At 38.7% G+C, this 26,755-nt stretch overlaps 1 protein-coding gene across 10 annotated transcripts in view; it reads right to left on the bottom strand.

Annotated features, from left to right (window-relative positions):
- Positions 1-26,755, bottom strand: part of CPQ (carboxypeptidase Q) — a 192,508-nt gene that overhangs the window by 91,124 nt on the left and 74,629 nt on the right. For all 10 annotated transcript variants that reach the window (XR_005816635.1, XR_005816634.1, XR_005816636.1 and 7 more), the window contains one exon: positions 1,914-2,025. Coding sequence is in view for 7 of the 10 variants with exons in the window: in XM_040546594.1 (XP_040402528.1) it covers positions 1,914-2,025 (112 nt within the window). In the remaining 3 variants the exon portion in view is untranslated. The remainder of the gene's footprint in view (positions 1-1,913; positions 2,026-26,755) is intronic.

Raw genomic sequence — 26,755 nt, 5'->3', positions numbered from 1 at the left:
ATAGGCAATTTCCCAAGAATCATAAAAAAAAGATTTAAAAACACTAAAAGAAAGAGTAGGCCTGGTTTCTTCTGTAGAAGAATCCTTTTTAGTTCACTTTTAAAGAACAAAAAGTAAAACACATGCATTTTGTTTTCAGTCACATACTGATATTCCAGTTATTCTGAGGCTGGCAAAACGAGAGATAAGGGGCTCAAATAATGCAAAATAAAGAAACAGCAATACGCAAAGATGTCTGATGTTCATCACTGCAGTATGAGAGTGCCTAATCTCATAACAGAGCTTGCCTACAAAGAGCTCTTCAAGAAACACTGAGATTGTTCAAGTGCACAAATCCTTCTGATTAGAAGCAGGAAAGGCTAGTTTCTTATTTAAACTCTGCCAGAGCCAAGAGCAGGAACAGCAGCTGATTTTATTTTTTAAAGGAATACTTAGAGCATTCCTATTGACCACAGGTTACAGTTCTGGAAAAAAGGAATGATGAGGAAAAATAGGTTCCATCTGATGAAAGCATCCATGGATATCAATGCAACAATCTAAGAAGTCTGTTTTGATCTAGTTTTGAGGGGTGTAGTGACAAAAGTCCATATGGAAGTAAAAATAGCAAAAAACTACACATCAAGGAGTAAGACTGGAATCCGCACTTCAGAGATCAGAAATCACACAGCAGACTAAGAACAGCAGGACGCCAGACCAAATTTTGAGAGGCTAGGTGTATGGAGAACACAGGCAGATGAACTGGATGTTTCGTTCATGACTAATTTAAATACAGTGCCAATTAGGTCAATGTCTAGATGATCTCTGGCAGCAGTACCTGACTGTAGACCACAGTCTGGGAGATGCTGGGGATGAACTGCATTCCCACAGCTGACCTTGGAGCCCCTTTACAATGGCTGTGCCACACTCACCCTCCAGTCTCTGAGGAACTATACCATCACATTACTTGATGAGACAAAATGTTTTGACAGGGCACTGTGGTTAAGTTAAATTTTACAGAACTATATCCTTGTAGTGAGGAAACTCGAGTGTGAGCCTCCTCTGTCCTGGATTAACTTGACAAGGAAATCAGCTGTAACAGTCCAAAAAAAAAAAAACAAAGCCCACAAACACAGCAACATAAAAGAAGTGCGAATGATCAGGAAATCAGCCCTAAAATACAAACCTAAGAGCCCATCATCTTGATGGTCTAGCTGTATCTATCAACATTTGGTGGAACAAGTCTAGGCAGGATATAAATTTGTTCAGGAAGAACATTCAAGGGGAATGGACTCTTAAATATGAATTTCTGTTAAGTTTAGACTCAGTTTTGATGATTATCCCTATATGTAGGTGAAAAAAAAAGAAGTCAAGAGGCAGCATCATGGTCTGGATCCAGTCACAGATGCATGTTCTCGAGAGAGATGTAGATGAGAAGTTATCAAGAGTGAGGTAAGAGTGTGTGAATTAAATTAACTGAGCAGCCACTGGAAAAGCAACTTGTAAGATAGGGAAAGATTTAGGAATGTGCTCAAAGACAGTGCTGCTTAAAAGGCAGAGAAAAATATCAGAAGGCTGATATTCATGTGATTTCATGAAGCTACATCATCTTTAATAGGAAGGAATTCATTAAGAAAAAATAAAAGATTGACTTCTTTCTATGTTACCTAGTTACTATATCTTACACTGTGCTTTCATTCTCTGATAATGGTGACCATGCAGGCTCAAAGTACTTTCTAGACCACTGACTGATGTGTTGCTTTTGGATGACCCCTATGATGAAAGAAGGGGGTTAACAGACAAACTTGCAAAATATTTATACTAAGTATGAATATTTGTTCTCAGAGGAATGGATAAAATAGAAAATCCAGTTTAGACAACACACAAAATGTTCTGGAAATGAAATGCATTAAAAATATTTTAAATTAAATATTTACCCAGATCCTTAATGAGTGATAATGCTTCCCATGATATAAATGCTCCACCACCGTCATCCATAGCTCCCTGCCCAACATCCCAGCTGTCCAGATGTCCACTGACCAATACAATCTGGAAAAGCAATTATGAGAAAATATATCTATATGAAAACAGTAAATCAGAAAAGTCAGTTCAGCATTTATGCATTTTAATGACTTTGTCATAAATTTGACTTTTTAGTTCAAAACACGAGGAAAAAAAACATTCACATAAAACTAAAACATTGTTCTCTAGTCACTGAACATAAATCTGAGATGGCCAAATGCATCCTACTGCCTCAAACCACTGCCTAAATCAAACTAGGTATGCTGTGAGGAAACGTTAAATGAAGAGTTTTGTGTTGTACATTAACGAAGTCCATACTCTCCAGGACTACCATATTGCAGAATGGGGAAAATTTCTTTCACATTCCAGCCGTGAACTGTTTAAGCCCTTAAGTATGAAATTTGATTAGCCCTATTTCTGGGTGCATATGTAAGAAATACGAACATAGACTGAAGTGTTCCCAGACAGAGGTTGTTGCTTTATTATATATCTATGGCTCCTACCACAGAGGACCTCTAATTTATTACTGGATCCCCTATGTGCTACAACAATGACAAGGTATTTTATAGTTCCATTAGTCATAAGGCAATTTTAAATTAAAAACTACATGCTAGCAAGTCCCAGATGGTATTTCTGTGAAGAGACTTTTGTGACTACAGTAGATGATAGCACTGTATGTGTCTCCAGAAACACTCTGAACTCTTTTTGAAATGTTGACAAGCGGAATCACACCAATACCATAACTCACGGAATCATAGAATGATAGAATGTCTTGAGTTAGAAGGGACCCACAAGGATCATCAAATCCAACTCCTGGCTCCACACAGGACTACCCAAAATTCAGACCACATGGCTGAGAGCATTATCCACACGCTTCTTGAACTCCAGCAGGCTCGGTGCCATGACCACTGCTCTGGGGAGCCTGTCCCAGTGCCCGACCACCCTCGGGGTGCAGAACCTTTCCCTAACACCCAGCCTGACCCTCCCCTGTCCCAGCTCCATGCCGTTCCCTCGGGTCCTGTCGCTGTCCCCAGAGAGCAGAGCTCAGCGCCTGCCCCTCCGCTCCCCTCGTGAGGGAGCTGCAGGCCGCCATGAGGCCTCCCCTCAGCCTGCTCTGCGCTGGGCTGAACAAACCAAGGGACCTTAGCCGCTTCTTATACACCTTGCCCTCTAGACCCGTCACCATCTGTGTAGCCACTCTCTAATAGTTTTATGTCCTTATATTGTGACTCCCAAAACCGCACACAGTGCTTGAGGTGAGCCTGCACAGCGCAGAGCAGAGCAGGACAATCCCTTCCCTTGACTGGCTGGCGGTGCTGGGCCTGAGGCACCCAGGCTTTGAAGACTCCACCTGAGTCTTTGAAGAACAGGCACCAGCAAAGAGCACTTGTGGGATGTTGTAGAAGTGTCCATCCTATGACAATTCAGCACTGAGGAAAAACTGAAGGAGACCCTGGAGCACACACCCGTGTCCTGCCCAGAACTGGCCATATATGAAGGGACATTTCCAGCTCCCCAGTCAGCTGATGTCAATAGGGTCTCAGAGTTTTGGGGCGTAGAAGATGGTGAAAAACACTTGCTCCTCCTGCTACCTTCTGTTCCCCGAAGAATTAAGGGATGACAATCTCCTGGCTTTTCATCCTAGCTTTCATTCATCACAGGACAACTACTATAGCACAGATAATGAGAACAATTTTTCCTGTTATCAGCCCCGGAGGGTGAGAGCGTATGCTGCTAAGTGTGCAGCTAACATTGCAAGGAACTAACTAACTACTTTCCTCCTCACATGAGAGATATCTTAGTAAGTTTTCACTGGTTATTAAAAATAATGCACAAACAGATCACGGACTGCAGCAAGACAAAAATGTGCTCATCAAATCACGGCATTTTTTCATCCAACTAAATGCAATCTCAGGTAAAACAGCTAAAACTCCTCTTTGTATTTAACAAGGGCCTTGATAAATTACAGTCATATCTACTGTATTGCCATGGCTCTAATCCGAATTCACCACATCCTTTTATATTTAGAAAATGCATCATGAAATGTTTATAAATGTGTGTATGATAAGAAACAGAAGTGTGATGCTTTAGAAGCTGGAAAACATTGTGATCAAAATCTGAGAATGACCTACTCTTTCCTTCTCAGATGCTTCAACTCTCTTTTGTGCTTATCCAGCTTTGCCTAAACCTGTGTTTGCTTTGCAGCCCACCACAATTTTCTTGGTAGCAGACAGACAGGTTGCAGCCTTTATTCCAAAACCTCTGCTCCTGCAAACATGCTTGAATTTCCACTGCAGGATCCTCTGCAAAAGCTTCAGATTTACTCAGGAGGTATTCCTCCAGTGTAGTGCCATGATCCTCTCCAGGCCCCAAGTGAAAGCCTGCAAACAGCAGGACTTTCAGGCACACTTCACTGCAGAAGTTTTAACTCTGTAGCCAGCCACTTCCACAATAGCAACATATCTTCAAACCAGATAATCTAAAAAAAGCCATGCCAGCTTTCAAGGTAGAAACCTTTCTGAAATGAAAGCAAAACAGCTATGCTTACTATGTTACTCATTGGTCTTTTTGTTTTCTTATACAGGAGGACTGAGAGCACCCGCGCACACACACACACACACACTAGCACTCGTATGAACCATGCTTCGAGAGCTTGTGACACCTGCAGCCCCACTGCAACACATGCATGGAGGACAAATCTCAAAGAATGCTGCATCCTGCAGCCAACTGCTGCAGACTCTGTTGTCCTCTGAAAAAAAAAAAGAAAGAAGAGAAGAGAAGAGAAGAGAAGAGAAGAGAAGAGAAGAGAAGAGAAGAGAAGAGAAGAGAAAAGAAAAGAAAAGAAAAGAAAAGAAAAGAAAAGAAAAGAAAAGAAAAGAAAAGAAAAGAAAAGAAAAGAAAAGAAAAGAAAAGAAAAGGGCTTTGAGTGAAAGGATAATTGCAGTATAAAGGATGTCTATTCCACAACTTAAACGTTGCCATGTGGTTTGTTTACTTAGAGCAAAAATTGGTTTTAGAAAGATAACTATTCACTCTCCTGGGAAATGCAACTTGAAGCTGAAGTGAACTATTTACATCAAGTTTATAAACTCATTGAGAACCAAGTTTACAATAGAAACAATGCCTTGACTTTAGCAGTGAAAGAAGACGGCACTAATGCTGTTCCCTGGCAACAACCTCAACATGAGTGTCTGATAGGGAATTGCTCCTTATTTCTGTGAACACCACATATTGCAACAGCAGAAAATTTTGAATCAGAAGAAGGTGGTGTAATCCTGTTTGTGATTACAGACTCCAATCACAAAGCATCTTTACCAACTCCAGAACGTTACACCAAAACAGATCAAGGTTCAAGTAGATTGAGAAAGTTAGATAATTTTATGGGTGAACTTTTACTTAAAGTGACTTAAATGGATGCCAAGAGCAATTACATAAATACAACCAATGTACTTCTATGTGAAAGCTTTTGCTGAACTGTTGTTTTTTTAACGATCATGTTCCTGCAGCACCTACTAAAATGAAAGTTTCAGTGATCTGGCTGATAGCTAGCCATAGACATTCTTAAAATAAGACACAATCACAAAACAATAAAAACACTAACACTGTGTTTATCTTGGTCTTTAGGGAGATAAAATATATTTGGGACAATGAATGGAAATATTTCTGAAATTCATGCTAAACCACCATATTATTTAAAACAATATTATAATTCTATGTACATGTGGAATAGTAAGAAGGGCAGTTTAAGTGAACAAGGAAATATGATTGTTATATTTTTAACACTGCTTTCAAATCTGTTACGTGGCTCTCACCTCCAAATCTGCACACAGGCTAATGACTTACATTTGCACAAAACACCCATATAAAAATGTCAGCACATGCCAACAGAATGTAATCACTGCAAAGCAATTTAAGTAAGTACATGTAAGTGTAAGTATTTGTTCTAAATATACAGAGAAACCACAAGCATTTGTATAAGACAGCAAAAATACAGCAAAACACATTTGACAAATGAACCAAAAACATATTAAGATAAGATAGCTTACGTGCCACATGACAACTTCAGATTTGGCATTCCTGCAGTGACACAGCTAAAAAAATAAGACCATAGACACAGTCCTGATACAATGCAACAGGAGAAGTGAAACTTCAGGTAACATTTCAAATAGAAGATGAATTATTCTATTTCCATCTGCACTAACATTATGATGACCATTGGTTGCTTTTAAGTCATGCCCAGCATTTCAATCAAGCATATTAAAATGTTTTAAAATTTACATTATTTTTTATATATTTATAAAACTATGTATTTTTGTATTTTATGTTTTAAAAATAAGATCAGAAAGACGAACCACCCGTTCACACACTTCTGCACATGTCACAGGGTTATCCTTTTAAGCATGATGGTTTTTGCCACTAAAATTAATCTTCCATTCCATATGTATTCACACATGCTTATTCAATTTGTCACATAATGACTCCATAAAATGTAGATGAACTAAGTTCTGCTTGGTTAGAGGGTGTTTTAGGAAAAGTCCATTTCACTTCTAGTTAAGTCTCCGTAAACTCACTTGCTCCTCTACAGGTACGAAGCAAAGGCTTCTTTCTATGCAACATTAGAGATGATAAATGATAAATGTTAGGAAACATTTTCAGTCATGGACTCCAATCTAGAATAATATTTGCATCAAGTTGTAAAAGCCAGCGTTCAATGTTATTTCATGCCACTCAGGTAGATAGATGGTAATGGAAGAGTAATGAAGCCATCATTCATCTTTGCCCTTCATGGGTGAAGAAGACTTCATGGAGAGAGGTTAATGTCCTAGGACCTTTAATAAAGTAGGACCTTTATCAAACGTCTTTAGCCAAGACACATTCAAACTCCAACTGCCTGTATGCCTGAAGTTCAAACTAAAACAGTGAAGCAGTCTAGACTGTAACTTAAGTTCTTTTCAACCGCTTGTCTACATTTTCAGCCAACTATGGCCACCATTTAGTTGTTTGCTCAGGCAAAGTCTATGGTGTTCCAACCCAGTTGATGAATTACCTGGAATCTCATGAGAAGCATTTTTATTAATTTTTTTCTGTGGTTCTTTCTTCTTCAGTTTGCTTCTAAATAGGACCATCATTAGCTCTGTGTAGCACAATAAGGTCTTACACTATTTGACTGGATATTTTATCGGCAGGAATCACCTCCTTTCAGTGCATGGGGTATCTGTACAATACATAACCTATACATATGAACACCACATATAGTTGATCCATATTTGGACTAAAATTAACGGAAGACAGAAGTCAGTTAATAATTAGTATTCTAAATTCAATCCAATCCAAAAATTGCCTATAAATTCTCTCCTTCCCCAGACATTTGTTACTCTTCACACATACAAACATTTTCTCACTTCACTATTTTCTGTTTTCCCCAGACTAAAACAAAATTTCTGACACTAAGTAAACCACGACTTAAAAATTCTTAATCCCAACTTCTCAGATAGAGGAATCCACTATGTAATATAGTCCTGTGCTCCTAAGTATAGTGAGTACATCTTGAGTAATCTGCCCATTTGGGCAGTATAACAACTATGAACTGCCAGATGGCTTCAGTTTATAAGAATCTGAAGATTTTCTTCATTTCACTGTGTTAACAACAGAGAGAGAACAAAGGAAAAGAGGAAGACAGCATATCACGTACCTAACTAATGGACAAATAAAACAGCTGGCAGTCCTAAATTTAAGCCCATCACAGTTACCTTGCCTTCAAAACTATGATTAAACAAAGTCTTCACATACACCAATTTGCAAACTGAAGTAGTAAATCTGGCATGGCTCTCAGTCCTAGAATGTATTAGCATCATCTATAGAAGCACTTTCAAATGCGGTCTGGAAAATGGCAACACCAAGCAGTATGTTTTTCTACAGCTTACCCACATAGCAAAACTGGTAGCACTGTCCACAGTCACCTGCCTCTTTCAAAGTAATTCTTAGTGTGCAGACTGTATTCTCTTCTGCATTTTTAGAAGAAAAAAAAAATCTGTCATCTTAATGGAATAAAATTTTGGTGTGTAATTAGGTCTTTTACCCTGACCCATTTTCTTCACTATTCTACCCCAAACCTCAACTCACCCCTTCAAATCAAGCAGCAAAACAAATGACAAATTAAAGAATTATCTACCATTCCTGCTCAGTACTTCATGTCCAGGCAGAATCACATTCCTTTACACGAGCCAACATTCCTTAAGTTTTAAAATATTTATGATAGATATTTATTTGTATCATCCAGTAACATTCTGTAAATCAGTCTGTTGTCCTTTCCATCAAAGGCCTTCCTAAATCTAAACAAATCAGCACTTTTAATCCTATCTGCTTAAAAGACTGCAGCAAATTTGTCTGGCTTGATCTTCCCATCTGGAATCCAACTCAGCTCTTCCAAAACAGAGACACTGCAGCCACTAGAAGGAAACTTCTCAAGCACAGCATAATAACAATAACTATTTAAATAGCATTTGCAGGGACACTGAATTTGTTATCAATACTGCAATTATTTCAAACTCTGCATGGGAGGAAAACAAAACTGCGAAAGCAGAGTGCACATCAGCAACATAGCACTATATGGCACAGAATTAGAATTAGATTTACATGTGAGGTTAGATATATAAATATATAATATGAATATTTTTGAATATAAACTCTATTTTAAAAAGCATAGCTCATTACTACCAGAAATATCCAGTTATGTTTAAACAGAAGTCTATTCTTTCATGTGTAATTCCATCAACTTAAGAGCTAAATTCAAACATGTAACTGTATCAGAGATGTTCAGCTGCAAAAAAAAAACCAACACACTTACTTGATAAAAAGTCTTTGTGAAAGTTTACTCTGACCATTTTCTAAATAATTGTTTTGGGCTACAAATATGTGAAAAAAGATTTGTGAGTTTCTGTACTTGCCTTTTAAGAAAACACCAACTGCCTCCAGTTAAACTGCAATTGGATTAAATCATGCTCTAAATGTAAATCAGGAACATTACCACATTTAGTGGATTTTATTTCGTGTATATAAGAATATTTCTTCAAATTAGTTTTTAGCTTTGGTGTCCAAATAATATGACTTCACTGTACATTTCCTTTTATTAGATTTCATGCACATTAGAAATGGCTTTCAAATAATCAGTCTTGCTGTTTCAACTAATTTACAGTCCTAAAGATACAGTGAAGTTCAGAAAGCAAAAAAAATGATTAAAACAAAAACTGTCTTTTCTACTTAATAGGCAGCGTAGTAAGTCTTAACTTCCAGGCTTCCGATTAAATGATAGATCTGCCCATGAAACAGAAGCAACTCACTTAGTCACACAAAAATCAAACCCTATTACTAGTAAAAAGCTGATTAACCTTCAAAGAGCCTGTGTGTCAGAATATACAGTAAACTCTTTAAAGCTGAATCTGTATTTTGCAAAAGTGGTTGAAAATAAAGTGTACTCAGAAAGTACTGCAACAAAACCTTCCTGTTTGAAGTCAATCTCAAAACCACTGAGTAGTGAAATAGCATGGGCTGATAGCATTTATGAAGTATAGGATGGTGAAGGAGAAAATTAGTCTGAAAATAAGTTATCACTGATAAGGAAACTGTAGTAAAGGTAGAAAGACACACAAACTACATGAATATTCAAAAGATAACCAAGTATTGAAATGATTACCATTTTCTTATTAAATGTTGGGTTTTTAGACCTAGCATTTCCTTATTTAAGTTCCCTAGAATATTTTATTTTTATTTCCTATTTCCCAAACTGCAATGTTTCAGAAATAATGTCGTTCTTCAAAATGCTGTTTCAAAAATAAGGATTGCAATTTATACATTTCAGTCCACCTCTTAGACGCTTTAAGAGTAAAAATCGTACCAATAATGACATCTGAACAAATCAGCTACCATTGGAATATCACCTACACTTGCATAAAGATGATGATGTAGAAGCCATGTTTACAGATCAAAGATTAGCAAAGAATCTCTGCAAATGTCCCTGTTTCAAAGCTGAAAATGTGTGACCTGACGTGTAGAGAGTAACAATCCTTTTTCTACATTTACCTATGGAAGATTTCCCTTACATATGTAGCAGATGATTTATGTATGGAGAAATTTATTATTTTATAGAGTCTTCATTTATGTATTTTTCACTTTAGGGAAATACATGATTCCACCACATTACTACAGATATAGCAATATTCACAAATGTTATAGCTTTGAAATTTCTTTCATCAGATATTTAAATTAATTTCAGCTAAAATAAACACTTACAATGCCTAGTGTTTCATTAAAGTATTAACCCAAACCATCCTATCTGTACCCTATGGTACTATGCACTACTGTGAAAGCATGACTTTCTGAAATTGTAGATTTCTCTGCAAAATGTTACACAGCTATTTTCTTTTCAGAACACTAGAGGACCCCTTAAGTCAGACCCCATGCCCCATTGTCACTGCCTTAGAGCATTCACATGACCCATAATGTCCTGAAAGCCATCCTAAGTAGCCAGCTCTGAAATATCCTGAAGAAAGTACATTTCATTTTCCAAATTCCCAACATTGCTGTTGGAAGCAAGTCAAATAAATCCTTATATGGTCGTAATAATATCAGAGAACTACAAGGCAGGAGGCTATAAAACATAACATTTATGTTCCAGTGCCAGACATTTGGAATCAGAGAACACTTGAGGTTGGAAGGGACCTCTGGGTGCTCATCTACTTCCACACCGTGCCTACAGCAGGGTCAACTTCAACGTGATTGCACTGTCCAGTTGACTTCGGAAAATCTCCAAAGATGGAGTTTCTACAACTTCTCTGGACAAAGTGTTTCAATGTTTGCTATTAGGAAAATAATTTTTCTAACACCTATGTTAACACAAGCTTTTTTAAAATGTGCCCTACTGAGCCCTCATTGCAGCATTCAGAAGCTAAATTGGGATTCAAATGTTGTTAGCTCACAAGCCTACTTCATAATTTTACATCTCTAGAAACTTTTACTTAATTCATCACCACCAGCTGAACACAATGAAAATGAAATTTTTGCCTTTTACCGCACTATTGTCCTTCACCATTAGAATCAGTTCTTCCAAAACTGTCTCAATCCCACTTCTACTGTCATAAAGATCTATCAAAAGTGACAATAGTCACTTTTGCTCCTGGTTCTCTAGTAGAGGTGGCTCCACACCTTTCTGCTGTGATGGCAAAAACCTTCTGCTGTCAGCATTAAGTATTTCCATGGTCACAGATTCACAGGCCTACATTCACAGCTATAATTACAGCCATAAATGAGGCTCTTCTGATGTTCTCCTCTTACTCCACAAATCCACTCTTAGGCCAGGCTCCTGCCACTTCTTCCTTGGCTACTTAAAGGATTTCATTGTGAAGTATAAAAACACCCAATTAGTCCTTCATTTGATTACTGTAACCCTTTCTTATCTCTATGGTTTATCCTACGTTCCTGGCATCTGCACAAGTTTCCTCAGTATTTTGCTAGCTAAGATTATCTTTAAAACTTTTCAAAGCAGCACTAACCTCATGCATTTCCAGAAGGGCAGCTATGGGGGGGTTGGAAGTTACTGAGAAGTGGTAAGGGATGCAGTAACCCACGCCACCTGGGGAGCAGGCAGAGGAACAGAGGGCTGGTGACATAGTGACATGGAGATGGCTGAGGTACTCAGGCCTTTTTTTACCTCAGTCTCTACTGGCAAGATCAGCATTCAGGAATTCCAGGTTACTGAGAAACATGGGAAAGTCTGGAGTGAGGAATATGTACCTCAGTGTAGGAGGATAGAGTTAGCAAACATTTAAATGCATTAGATATACACAAATCCGTAGGTCCTGATGGGCCACTCTTTGAAATGTCATGGCAATTAGTGAGGCTTCTGAGAAACGGAAGAAAGCGAATGTAACACCTTTCCTCAGAACTGGGGGATCCTGGGACCTACAGGATCTAACGCTGGCTTCCACGATATCCTCATAGACAAACCGATGAAGTATGAATTAGCTATAAGGACAGTAATGTGGACTGAAAACTGACTGTACTGCTGGGCCAGAGGGTCATGATCAGTGTCACAAAAGCCAAGTGGAAGCCTGTCACTAGTGCTGTGTCCCAGGCATTGATACTGGGTCCAACCATGTTAAATATCTTCATGGGAGATAAGACAAAACACCCCCTCAGCACGTTCACTGATGATACAGCACTGGGAGGAGCATCTGATAAACCAGAGAGCCCTGCTGCCATTCAGAGGAACCCTGACAGGCTGGAGAATTCAGCCCATGAGGAGCCTCATGAAGTTTAGCAAGCAGAAATGGGAAATTCAGAATCTGGGGAGGAAAAACTCCTGTGTACGAAGGCAGGCAGCTGACCTGCTGGAAACAGCTTGGCAGAGAAGGTCATGAGCCAGCAATGTGGCCTTGCTGTACACAACTGTATCAGCCCTCAGGTCAAGGAAGGTGATTCTTCCACTCAGCAAGTGTGTTTGTACACTCCTGTGCGGAGTCCACTGACAGAGCAAGGGGCAACAAGCACACACTGAAACAGAAGACAGTCCATTTAAAAATAAGAAAAAAAAACTTTTTTCTAATAAGATTTTTAAAACACTGAAACCATTACCCAGAGAGGCTGTGAGGGAACCTCCATCCTTGGAGATACGCAAAACACAAGCCCTAAGAAACCTGCTCTAACTGACCTGGCTTTGAGCATGGGGTTGGACTACATGACCTCCAGAGATCTCCCCCCCTTTTTTTTTTTAATTATAACATTGATTCCAGAATTAATAATTCTCATTTTCTTGTGGCACTATAAATAACCCACATTTATTTTGGCTCTGAAAATTTCATTAAAGAGACCAAGAAACAGAACACAACTTGGACATCAATTCTACCAAACTCGAGTATGTCCTTCAGTATCCAGACAGCTGAAGTACAATTGTAATCTTCAATACAGTATTTTACTGGCACAAGAAGAAAAGACCTTTCTTCTACTTAGGGTAGTCAGAATCATGGTAAAAAAATAAAGTTGGTACGAAATCCATTTCAGGGAATTATTTGCAATTTTCATCTAACACTTTTATGAACTGATGCAAGAACCCTTAGAAACAGATCATTATTTGGCTTGCAACATCAAACTGTCTTTATCTTATACTGATCCTGAAAGAATTGCTTTATATATTGTATGAGACGTGTCTTCAAAGTCTCAACATCATTTTCAGATTACAATTCTTCTTTCAGCATCAACAGTCCCTTTGGTTTCCTTTATTTTCAGAAAATTAAAACAGTACTTCTTCTGAGGTAGAATGCAGACTTAGAAAATCATGAATTTCTCAACTCTAAATTCAAATTAGTTAATTATATTGTATTGATCTCTTTATCAGTAAAATGGGACTAAACAACCGTATATTATGTAGAGATTCAGAGATGATTAGCATTTATTCCTATTTTAATGAGTGTTCACAGAAAGTACTAAAAAATCCCTGCGTTATATTACTGGAAAATATTGGAGCTGTATCTACTTACACAAATGAAAACTCACTCCACAATTTCTAGTACCTGTCTACAACTCCAGCAAATCAGAAGTTATATTCACAGAGACACAGATACGTACTTGCAAATAACACTGACTTTATTTCCCTACTCGATTCCCATTAGTGTATTTCAAAAGCCATGACTTTCGATACAAAGTGATAGCTCCCCATTCATGTTCATCCGTCCCCAATATTTTGTTTATACACTATCATGAAACGTACAGTATGTTTGGCAAAAGTTTTCACCAAGATGGAGAATACGTTGATTTATCAAACTCAACTTCTGGAAAATAACAGATTAGACAACAGCTGTCAGGATAATTCCCAGGGTGAAATTTCTGCTGAAAATCAGACGAGTCTCACTTTGTTACTAGAACCAGTAATGCAACGGCTCTGGAATTCATTTGGAGTACAGGGGACTTCAGAAAACGTGATGCAAAGTGCAGCTTCGGCAAAACAGGAGAAGACAGAGGCAACACACACTTCAACAGGTTTGGCATACCACAAGGCTGGGAAGTGTTTCAAGTGCAAGAGTCATCTGGGCACTCCATGGGTATTGCCTATTGCCGTCTTTTATCATATGCACATACCAGGCAAAAAACACTACTTCCCTTGCACAGAAGATAACAGCAGATAGATAAGTCATGGTTCTGGACAAACCCTGGAGAAAGGTGGAAAGCAAGTCAACTGCAGTAACAGAAAGGGACGAGGTAAGTAAGCCTCTCGTCCTGCCTCATTCCAAAATCATGATGTAAATACCACAGGCTGGGATACCAGAAAGTGGAAATTATCTTGTATGAATTGGTCCAGCTTGTATGAAACATCTGTGTATTCACTGGAAGGGACTCATCCTGAAAGTGGGAGAGGTGTCTTCGTGGCCACACTTGGGGATTGAGCTGAGCCACGCTTTGCTTTGATGGGTCTCCATCTCCTCCCTGTCAAGTGTCTTAGGAATGGCTGCAGATTGATGTCATTTGACATTTTTCACCAGCACAAATTTCTGTATGTCCTGCACAGCATGGGAAACTTTCTGAATTTGTGAACATGTTGGCAGCATGATTTTTCCCCCCCTGTGTCCAGCTACAGAGGGGAAATCTGAAAGAAAAAGACCAGAAACACCAGCAAGGTCTACGTTATACAGATGGGTTTGTGTGATGTGGGTTTCTGTCTACTTGGACTTATCATCAAATTTATGTCCCTAGGCCTCTCAAAATCTGTCAGTGCTAACTAATACTCCCTGTCACTTCACCTTGCACTCGAATTCCTGACCTTCATCTGAAAGGTTTGGTGTCTCATTGCCAATGTCATCCCCCTGCAGTTTCTCTTCCTGTGGCTGCAGGTTGAAATACCTTATTTACTTAACTGTCCCTGCAGCCCCCAATTTCACACATGATAGAGGAATGTAAGCTCATAGAAATTCTGACATCTTTATAGCACTGGCTAACCAGCTGACAAGCTCTACTGAGCGCTATTAGATATCAGTCTTCAATCACCTCCAAAATATACATTGAAAAGACCCTACATTTACTCAGCCTCCACGACCCTTGTACTAAAGTGCAATAAAGATGGTTGATTTTTTTAATGAAACATTGTGTCTTACTAAAATTATTATTGCTGTACTATTTGTACTTCATTTCATATTTGTTTTTGTGGAGATGAATTTAATTTCTCCTTCAGGCACTGTTCTCGGAGGCTCCTATTCTAATTTTATTAGGTTTTGTACCTTTAACTTTCAAAATTAAACACAATGGTTATCACAGTAGTACACAAAACTGATTTTATGTCCCAGATTAGTAAGTCTGAAAGGCATGTTTAGTTAAGATTGTATCAGGACTGTACCTGTTTAAATATTTTAATGGTTGAATGTTCAAAGAAACTAATTCTAGCCTTTAAATTAAGCTCTAACAAAATGGCACACAGAGAATTAGGGGCATGAGGAACAAGATTCTCTTAATATATCAGCTCCAGTCCTTGTTATCAGAAGTAGCTGCATTAGAAAATCTGTTCATATGTTTATCATTACAGTGCATTCAGCAATTTTTATTCCCATGTTAGTGGGTTTAATAACACAACAATTTCAGAATAACTGATAGGAATCTGTAAGCTCTCTCTAAACTCTTCTCCCACCGATGTCTTATAAAATTTACTACTGACTTCCCAAGCCATTCTTGGATGCTTCACTCCCGTTGAAAGAAGAACAGATGCTTGAAGGATGGCCAGCATTTCTTATCTCCTCCACTTTCTCCTCAAGGGACTTAAGCCTTTATGCAGACAGTTCCCTTTTTGTTTACATGTGGCAGGGACAGACAGAAGGGAATGTGAGTGACTGGTTGCTTCAAAGGTGGTAACACTGGAGGACAGTGAAATTATGGCTTTGACAAATGCTGACAACAAAATAAGGTCAGGACAAGCAGGAAACGTGATCTTTTACTAGACTGGTCTTCTAGCAAGCATTTTCTTGGAGTTTGCATGTAACAAATGAAACATAATGCAAATTAACTTGTTCTATTACTATGATCCAAAAAGACAAAACTGCTCTGCTAATGGGCTGCTATTCCTGCCATACTGAAATGCCTCAGCTTGGCAGGATGGCTTACTTGAACAACAGGTGTCAAAGACACTCGGTTGGAGAAAGCAGCTCCAAAGAACAGCTCCCCTGCAATGCACATATCCCCAAAACATGCGAGCTGCACGCTCATTTTCTGAAACCCCTACGTCCGCATAGCCCACAGTGTACTTGCAGATCTCACCCTGGTAAATTCCTTTCCAGCTGCAGGACATCTGATACTAACAGTGCTACCATAATTACACCATTATAACTGTAACTGAGACACGCTTAAGTAAAAAAGACACAGCACCCAAGTATTTCTAGGGCTTTGCCTACAAACTTTGCAATCCAACAAGCAACCTTACTGTTACTTTCTATTCCACAACTGATACAGTGCTATTCTACATTTCCCAGTAAACATGTTTTCCTACAAAAGCTAATGTTTTTTTCTTTAATAAGGCACTACTGAAGAATTTAGCAGAAATAGTGAAGAAGTCACATGAGCTACAGAGAAAGCTGCAGCTAAAGAGTTTCTGCAATTCTGTAGAAAGGGTTGACTCAAATTCAAGCATGGCACCAGAATTGCCCATGACACTCGTTGCCAGTACCATCAAATTAGTATAGGTTTGAGGGGAAGAAATTTATATAAACAGCTCCTTGGGAACAGATCTTGGCAACTCATGTATTAGTGGCTGTGTTGTAATGTCGTTTGCTCCAAGAATGTCACCAGTGAAGACAACTGAATATCAGAAGTTCAGAAAACACACACAAACATATACAAAAAATGTGCTAGACTGCCTCAACAGTGATCTATCTGTGTCTATTGAGCTATAGCAGATTCCTGTAGTCAGGAAATCTCTCCAAATTACCCCCATGAAACACTGAGAACCAGGACCAGCTTGTAAATGTATTGCAGGAAAAGATTTTAAATGGTTATAAGGGACCTAAGTTTCCTCTGGGAATAAGGATAAAGCACAATAAAAGCTCAAGGTACCTCTTAAGCAGTGACATTTTAAGTAGTAACAAAAGTTGTGCCAATGATTTTGCATCCCAAGGTTGTTTCGGTGTCCCCACACACCACCTTCACCATGGCTGCTCTAACAGTGGCTGGAGCCCTTCCTTCACCCACTCTCCAGACTATCTTGGTTAGCAGTCACATCCCTATTTTCACAGTGGTTTTCATGAGCAAGAAAAACTTTACCAGCTTGTAACTAAAAGCTCCCTCCCCGTCTCCCCATCCTGACACGATTTCTCTTACAGATATAAGCGGTCAGCCAGCTTTGGTGTGTAACTGTGGCTACCAAACCACAAAGAAACGGCGCTGCTCTTCTCACGATGTTTCTCTCCTCTCCCACTGCCCTGACTTGGGCTGAATCAGAGCAGCCTTATCTGAAAGAAAGGAAAACAAGCACTGATAGTAAGGACAGAGGGGAGAGGGTAACCTCCGCTCAGCAACCAGAGATGGTGAAAATGAGACGTAGCCTGGAAAGCTACTTTATTGTCCCATTTAATTTTTTTCTGCTGCCTCTCCAATATTCAACCTCAATTTCCTCTCAACTAATTCAGCCACTAGAGTCTATTTATTGACAGTTTGACCACCGTGGAGGAAGCAGAGAAGAAAACCAGAAAACACTTCATAAAGCACCATACATCTTCAGTACTTCATAAAGGACCATATATCTTCAGATATGATGTGTGTATGCACTCTAACCAGAACATGGAACATTTCAAGTACCCCTAAATGCCCCACAAGTTATTAAATTTTTAGTTTTCAGAATCTAATCTCAGATCATCAAAGACTTAAATCAACAACAGTTTATATGTAAAATGAGATGCACATGTTTTTCAATATGAGAAAATGCATGCATGCACAAAACACAATGGAGTGTTACAAGATTAAAGTTCACTTAGTGTGACATTTGTAGCAAATTCCTTTTCTGAAGTAACATTGTGGAACCTAGAATTAGACCAAAACCACAGAAGTACATTTTCTTATACTTGAGAGGAAATACTGATGGTTAGATTACCTAGGCCAGCAATAACAATGTGTTAAAATAAAACAAAGGATCTGCCTTTAATGCTTCTGTTTTCTGTTATCACAAAGCGTTTGTTTTCCCCCAAATCCAGGACCTTATACAGTTTTTCATAAGCCCACATCTTACTGGATATTAAATCATATTTCTCGTCTCCAGCCTACTATTAAATATTTGTAAAGGCATTTTCCTTCCACCAGCCATAGCAAGAAAAAGTGCTTTTCCAGGATTCTCAATAGAAAGGAAATAACTGCCAAGTATATTGCTATCTCATCAGAAGTATGGAGCAGTGAACATATGACCAGTGGTTGAAATTCCAGGGAACATATTCTTGTTTTTGTTTGTTTGTTTACATATAGGAGACAAAAGAACTCTTGAATACAAATGCTTTTAATCCAGACAAGGCACGATGTCAGAGACATCCTAAGAAATTAATATATGAGATAAAAATACTTTACTCCCAATTCTTCCCTCCACATGATCTACAGAGCCTGGACTGTATTCTGAGTTCATATATTTTTCTATTTTTTTTTTCTCTAATTGAAACTACAACCTAGGACTATTATTTCATTTCATTCCATCCCAGAACCCATCACAGCATTTGAGTAACTTCCCTGGTGTTCAGTGATGTGTCCAGCATCCATGTATATGCCCTCCTTCTACCCATCGCAGTGGGAAATCTCGTTGATGAAAAAGCCCAGTTTGCATACGTCACGCTCTGATCTGAAGCAATGTAAAAGATGTGTGCTTTATATCTGCAATGGATGGTTATTGGATTTGGTGCAGTTTGGATGCTCCCTGCATACACAAAGACAATATCCTCATGTCTCTCGAAATGAAGATGTCTACCACAACAAGCTTTTGCCAGGGAAAGTTGTGTGTTTCTGCAGAGAATGACCTGATATTTTGAACTTAAAGCAATAGTCTGTGGCAAGCAGGTTGGTAAACAAAGAACGGGGTTTGCTGCTTTTGTCTGCAAGGGTCCCATTTTACTAATTACATTGTAATTTAAAATAAATTTATATTTACTGAATAAAATTGCTGTTTTCAGTGTCAAGAGCTTTGGCAGAGCACCCTTTACTAATGAAAGTGCTAGCGAGGTTTATTAGTTGGAACATGTTAACCACATGCACAAAGGAGCCATTCATTGTGTGTGCTTGGTGGTTGGGTCTGAAGTTTCTCCTCTCAGTGCTTGCTCTAAGAACTATCCTCGTACAGTATCTGGAGCAACTGAACACTTGCCACACACCTGAATTGTTTAATAGATGCAATGGTAAATAACATCTCCTACACAACATTTTGACAGATTTAAAAAAAAAAAAAAAGAGACAAACAAAACAAAACAAAACAAACACGACAGAAGCAGAAGAGAGTACCATCAGATTACAGAATTAAAATTCTATTAAAAGAAGTACAATAAAATAAAACATTTTTCTCTGGACTAGCATGGCAGAGGATGAGAGCCACTTTTTTTTTATGAAAGGAGATGCAAAAGACAACTACTGGATAATGCATTAAGGACATCAGTGCAAGTATGAACACACATGTCAACAGAGCAGGAAAGCAGAGAAGGGCATAGATCTTTTCTCATGGCTTTTATATAAGAGAAGGATAAGGAAACTCTGACCCTGTGTGAAAGCCTTTGAAGCTGAACGTAAGCCCTCTCTACACCAGCCAAGAAACAATTTGTTCAATCACGTCTAAACACTTACAGCTAACAGTTTAAATATAGTTTTGATTAGTCTTGCTGCAGCCATCTGAACCCAGCCATGTTTAGAGTATTTGTAATTTCTCTTGATTTACATAACATACTCCATGCATTAATGTCCCATGTAAATAGCCAGCTATTAAGACCCCTGTCCAGCAAACGGGCTGTCCTCCGGGAGTGATGCTTCTTACCAGATAGTCAATTCATCTCATTTTTCCATGAAATGTTTAGATGTAAATACAGCTAGATCCCATTTTATCTCCATGTTGGACAAATTCACTTTAAAACAATTTAGTTGGAGCTGCTTTCACGTAGCTCAGCAAAATACATCCAGTTTGGTCAAGTCACTGTTAGCACTGACATAAAATGCAAAATTCCTTGCCTTGAGAGCTAGATTTTACTACACAAGAAGCCTCTGAAAAAAAAAAAAACTAAAAACAGGTCACCAAAATGCATATTAGGAGAAGATGGATTTTTTCAAAAGGTGGATGACATTATGTCCAGAAAGCTGCTGAAAGAGTCCAGGCTAATTTCAATTTCTATCAGAACAAAAGAGATCAAAGGACTGGATGAGCAAGAGGAAAACATCTTAACGACACACTGTGAATACCAAAGCAGCATCAAAGATGTACAAGGCTGCAAGTGCAAGGCCAGCAGAAGTTCAGCCAATTCCAAAAGTCTGTTATAAAGACAACTACAATGGAGTCTTCACCCAACAGCTGTGTAATTTCTGCCACTGCTACCTTTGACTCATTCACTGTCTGCTACATGAATGGGGAATTATCAAATGAAGGTCACCAGTCTTCTGCAGGCTGCACATACAGCTACTTTAGAAGCTCCTTTGTTTTTCCTTTTCGCTTTTCTCCCAAACTTTCCAGGTCACAGAAACAATCCTAAATCATTTAAATAAATAAATAAAAACAACACCTTCCTCAATTGTTCCAAATGACATCCTTCTGTCACGTTCACTGACTGAACGTAAGCCAAAAACAACAAAGGAAATGAAAAAGGGAAATTCAGCTTTGAGCTCATTTCACAAATCCAAGGCTGGGGGGTTTGGATATGATAGACCACAGCCCAGTAGCCCTTTGTCCTCTTTGGATCTGGGGTATCCAAAGGCCTCTCCAGTAAGAAGACAGCTGAGCAAAGCTCAGCTCAGCTGCTTATTCATTCTGACGTAGGATTTGTTTTGCTTTTTTAAGTAGAAGTTTGTTTGATAGAATAGTGAAACTAACAAAAACAGACTGAAAATTATACACAGATGAGGCATAATGTGACGGCAAACTTGTCTTTTTTTTCAGTATTTTGCAGTATTTGAAACATTTAAAACATGAAACGGGGAAACTTTGGGAGCTAACCAATCAGCCATTCTGTAGACACCTAAACTACTCTCTAAGGAAGCTTTTCATGGTATTTCATCTAAATTTTCCCTTCTTAGTTTATCTCAAGCAATTATTCATGCTGTATGCAGACATTTTGTCCTCCTCCCCCACCAACCCACTAATTTCTGGAATATGTAATTACCCCACAGTCATTCTCTCCTGTCATTCCCCATCCTGTGCCTACCTTTTGTGTTCTTTCCACTGAATTCCTTTAAAGTACTCAGTATTATTCCTTCACAGGAGTTAAAACTGAATGATAAAGATGGACTTCCAGGTGAATTCACATCTAACATACCTAAACTGCAAGAAACCCCTACAACTGTGTTACTTAGTGGTGTGACAGCTCCACGAAGTTCGTTCCAGCCTTTCTATGTTAAGCTGGGGAAAAAGGGATTAAAAGCAGGTTAGCTGGGAGTTCTTGACAATATTAATCATAGAAAGGGTTGAAAAAATACTGCATACATACGATTTAAATCTAGGTGTGACCATCAGGAACAAAATAACTGGAAAGGAGAGTTTGTGAGAGCCAGCGGCAGCCAACTGACAGACACCTCTAGGACCTATATGAGCCTGCAAGAAATGCTTGCTATTAGAACAGATTACGGTTTCAGTGGAGCTGAATAGTTAAAGAGACTCTCAAATTTCTTATCTGCCTTTATTTGTTTCTCTTTCTGTGTCACGATTTCAAAAGCTTGGGTCTCCTCTCTCTCAGCATCTTGTGAAGTAATTTTTGTTTTAATTCCTTGTGCACATACTGCGATTCACACCTCTGTCCATCCTTTTTCTCTGCCTCCCCTTTGTGACCTCTTTTTTCCTGGCATTCCTAATTCCTCAGTTAAACATGATCGAGTAAAAGGATTTCTCTTTCTACTGCCCAACCATGTCACTCCCCATGCCTCAAAATCCTCTTAGCGAATTTAATCCCCTTGCTTCACCCACTTCTGTTAAACAGCTTTCTGTAGTTGCTCTGAACTTTTGGAACTTTTATTTCAAATTCTGTACTTCTAAACTTTTACAAAGCAGTGTTTTAATTGCTTCCTATGTGTCATCTACTTAACTCACCCCTACATTCAACTGTAAAATCTTTGGGAGAGTAATTACCCTGCTGTTCTGCTTAAACGTCCGGAAAACTTGGGATACTGTGGACACAACCACAGCTATTTGAATTTAGCAAAATTAGAAGGGCAATCAAGTTATTGTTTCATCTAGATGAAAATACCACTTGGTCTCATTTACATGTTTAGCAGGCACTAAATATTTCCACAGAGGATGACATTATGTGGCTAACTGTACCTGGGCTGCAAGATGTGGATATCTGATCCCAGTTTTCAGTGCCTGTGAAATTCCACCATTGTACAAGCACAAGACAGTAGCTTTTCAGCAACAGACTTCATTGAAAGCAATTAACCCACTTCACTCGTTCCTCTAGAACATCCACTCAGCTTCAAACTATAGGTCTGTATGTTAAGAAACTCCGTGACCTGAATGTAAAAACCTCCAAGAATCCTATAAAGCTCGCAGTCAGTGCTCTGCCACAGCTGCAGTCGGTGTGCCAGAAGACACAAGAGAAAAGCAGAGGTGTGCAGGTGCTACCACACCCATCGCTCGGTGGGTGGGACATTTAATGATACTGGCTAACATACAGCTAACTTACATCCCCCTAAATAAAACAGAGACTTGCCCAAGTCAACAGGACCACTTTCAGACAAAAAAACTTTCTCCCAGAGAAAGAATGTAAGTGCCTGACCCAGAGGTTTTGTTCCCCACACTTGATTTTGAAGTCGCAATGGGTACGAAGCTTTAAGCAGTTATTACTAACTACTGAACTAACAGTCTATATATACACATTTATCATACCAAATAGATGAATAATGCAGCTCTAAACCTCACCTACTAGCACTGTTCAAAACATTTTCTGTTTCCATAAAAATATGCATGAGCTATGAAATATTCATCACCAAATGAATTTCCAAAAGAAACAATTTTGAATGAATGAAAGCGGTAATTTCACACAGATACGGTTACCGCTTATGTCTAGATTCAGAGGTGGCGTCCATCACATCTTTAAAGCTGCTTTCTCCCATCCTTCAAGCATCCTTTCTTTAGCACTGCTCCTGGGTAAATACCTAATTTTCAAATGTATTCTCAGAAATATTTTACCTTATCTATTAAAACTATGTTAAGCGTATAAAACTATTTTGAGTCCTACAGGACCCAAAGAATCAGTATTTTCCAACTATTAACACTGCAATTTAACTGAAGAGTGTCAAAATGCAATCCACGAATATCAATCAGGTAGATTTCCTTATTTGCCTGTGCAAATAAGTTCATTGCATGTGTAACTGTTCTGGTATTGTGATAAAATGCTAGAGACACCTACCTGCCTTATCTCCTGAAATCTTTTTACCAAAGGCTATACAGTAACAGTGCTCATAATTTTCACTTGCAATTATATAGCGTATTTAACTAGTCCTATCCAACTTTTCTTAAGTTCATAATCAAAGAAAGACTTCTGAAGCTCAGCAACAAGAATTCTGAGCTAGTAACATTAACTATTTCAGAACAATTTTTAACATACTTTTATAACATTGAAAGCAACAGTTCATTCCTATTCTCTTTCTTTAAGTCTCCTAAATAGTTTTACAACCTGCTGGAAATAGTCCCAGGATGAGTAGTAGTTTCTCCAGCAGTCATTTGTAATTATTTGCTAACAATTAAAAATAAATAAATCTAAAGTTGTATCTCATCACAGTTCCTTTCAAATGCTCAGAAAACTGAAGAACAAAAAAAGTTTTCTTTTTGCCCTAAAATCATTTTGCTTTGCCCGCTTCATATCACGGTCATCTGCATTTCTGTCATTTTGTTTTTAATTCTTTATAAACAATTTACAGAAGCAGAGAAATTCCCATGATCAGATTGTTAGATATAGGTACAATCTTTTGTCCCCTGCTTAATCACGGTATTATACAAACCATAATCCTCTCACCCAATTTTTAAAACGTGATTGTTGTCCATTAGAACATGTAACAGAAAGCATCCAGTATGGTTCAGTTGATAAAGTCCCTGCATGGAGGACACAGTGAAAGCTAAGCCAGATTCTTCTGCCTGTTTTTTGCTTATAAAAATATCACACTTAATTAAGGGGCCTTTTTTAATTTTCTGACTGAGCATAATATTGGCAAAAACAAATCAGGCACCAGTCAAAACAAATAATCCCTTTGATTTACTCCTCTGACTACTCTAGCTGGTAGAGTGTAATTCATTCTTGAAAGAATTTCAGTCCCCAAATCCCATACTGTGAGCGGCTTTCAGCCCCAGGAACAAAGTGAAGTGGGCTCTGTTTTTAACTGGGAGGCTCAGTGATGTGGAGAACTTTGGCAGGGCTACAAAGGACCGGCAGAATGGAGGCAGTCTAAACAGATACGGCTGTTTGGTTTCTCTTCCGGAACTGCTGAACACAGAAGGAAACTGTATGAACCATGTTTGCTTGCTTGAAATATCACAAAAAAGCACAGTTCATGATTAAGTCCACTTTCTGCTGACAAAAACGTGCCGTCCCTCAAAAAAACCCACCCTAAACAACAAGCGTGCACATAAAAAAATCTCTGTGTGACAAATGTTAAGCATTCTGTGCATACAAAGGAGCTTTAGCCGGGATTGCTAAAAGCTTAGAGGAAACGTGATCAACACAAACAACACAAAGAAGGTCAGGAAATTAAAAAGCAGAATGCCTGTGCTCAGCTTGGAGCACACAGGGCAAAGAACAATTCTGCATTAGACACTTATTTAGGAGTCCTGAAATGTTTGGCCTATTTGCTAGTCTGAGAAACCTCACGTTTTATTTCTGGGTGGGGAAATAAATACGGATCAAAAGGCACTTTAAAGCCAGTCTTCCACTACTGGTGGAAGCACACCTCCATCACGGAGTTATCGGCCTGCTGCTTCCTGAGCGCCTACCTGAATCCTCCCAGCTTCACGGAGATGCTGGCAGAGCCGCGGGCTTTTCCGAACCACGCCTGGAGCAGGGCTGGGGCTGGGTACATCTCCAGGTGGCCTTCTTCCCCTCTCTGTTCGGCTTCACAGAGCTCAGGTTCAACTTCACTAAGCTGATCCTGCAGGCTTGCTGTCACAGCATGGCGGGGTGTGCGAGCGCATACTAAGGCAACTTCAGTACTAAAACTGTGTTGAAATAGAAGGGCACGTATTTCTTCAGCAGAATCACTTGTGGCATCTTAATAAATCTAGTGCTCCACAAACGTTCAAATTCTGCGTGATATCCCAACTCTACCCCTGCTAAACCACAGCAAAATGATTTATTCCATAAAAAGAGTACATTAGCTTGTCAAGTATAGAAAGCACCATTCAAAATATTTAATTTCACTGTAAAACCCTTTTTTTGTTGTTGTTGTATGATTTTGTTAGTAATTCAGTTACAGCAAAAGTGATTCCCTCCGAGTTACTAAACCAGTAATTTATTAATCATTCTGTCTAGCCTGGTAACTGCTGCACAAAATGCACTAAATAAAAGTCACAAAGTCTTTTTTTCCCTTGAGCAATTTTCCCTGGATACACAGCAATCCATCTGCAGCGCACAGAAATTAGCTAGTGAAAGGATTATAACAATTTCTTTTATCTTAAGAAGAGTTATAGTTCCTGAGTGCAAACTCACATATGCTTTCGAGCAAGACAGTAAATCAAAAGTACCAAATCTGCTTTCGGTTGTACTATTTTTCGGCCATGTAAGACAAAGCAAAAAGCCGAAAACAGTGCCACAGGTTTCAAAAGATGTCTCTATGCAGTTAAAAACTGAGTGTATGTTCAGTTCCAAGCTGAAAATACACTGTATGGGTAAACAGTGGTAGAGGTAAGGGAATAAAAATACGCTCCAACAAACAGAATCTGTTTGATTCAGTCACTGCATGTTGTCCTCTGCACTGCCTCGTAAATAAATAGTTTATAAGCCTTTATCAAAACGGAGTTTGCAGATATAATTCTGGTTACTAGATATAATTTTAAAAATCTGTCTACTAAGAAGCTCAGCTGGGTTAGAATTGCAAGAAAAAGTGAGTTGCTTTAGTTATTGTTTTATGTGTGCTCTGGTCCATTCCCAGCTCTGACTACATTCACTGAATATCTTCCTGATAAGATCGCCAAAAGCAACGTAACTCCAAACCCAAGTATGTCAGATATATATTATTTGTGCACTGTCACACCCAGAAACAAAGCATCTTACACAGCAAAAATTTCTCGCAAAATTTTCCAGCTCTCCTTGGAATGAGCAGAGTAACCGAACAAAAATATTCCTGCCTCGGTGCAGAACGTGCGTTTCCAGCCAAAGACTTCTCTCAAAGCTCTGCAAGCCAGGCTGTACAACACAAAACTTCCAGCAACCAAAAAGGGGACTCAGCACATATGGCATTAATTTATTTTTTTAAATAAAAATAAACTTAGAATACATTTGCCTTGGTACTTAAGGTCCCCCTCATCATTGTACCAACACATTCCCATGAAAACAAAAATTGAAAACTCTTTCTCTTAGCCCTAGAA

This window comes from Cygnus olor, chromosome 2 (genome assembly GCF_009769625.2).
Source record: "Cygnus olor isolate bCygOlo1 chromosome 2, bCygOlo1.pri.v2, whole genome shotgun sequence".
In the NCBI taxonomy this organism is placed as follows: Eukaryota; Metazoa; Chordata; class Aves; order Anseriformes; family Anatidae; genus Cygnus; species Cygnus olor.
The sequence above is the reverse complement of the archived record's forward strand: the minus strand, read 5'-3'. Positions and strand labels throughout refer to the sequence as shown.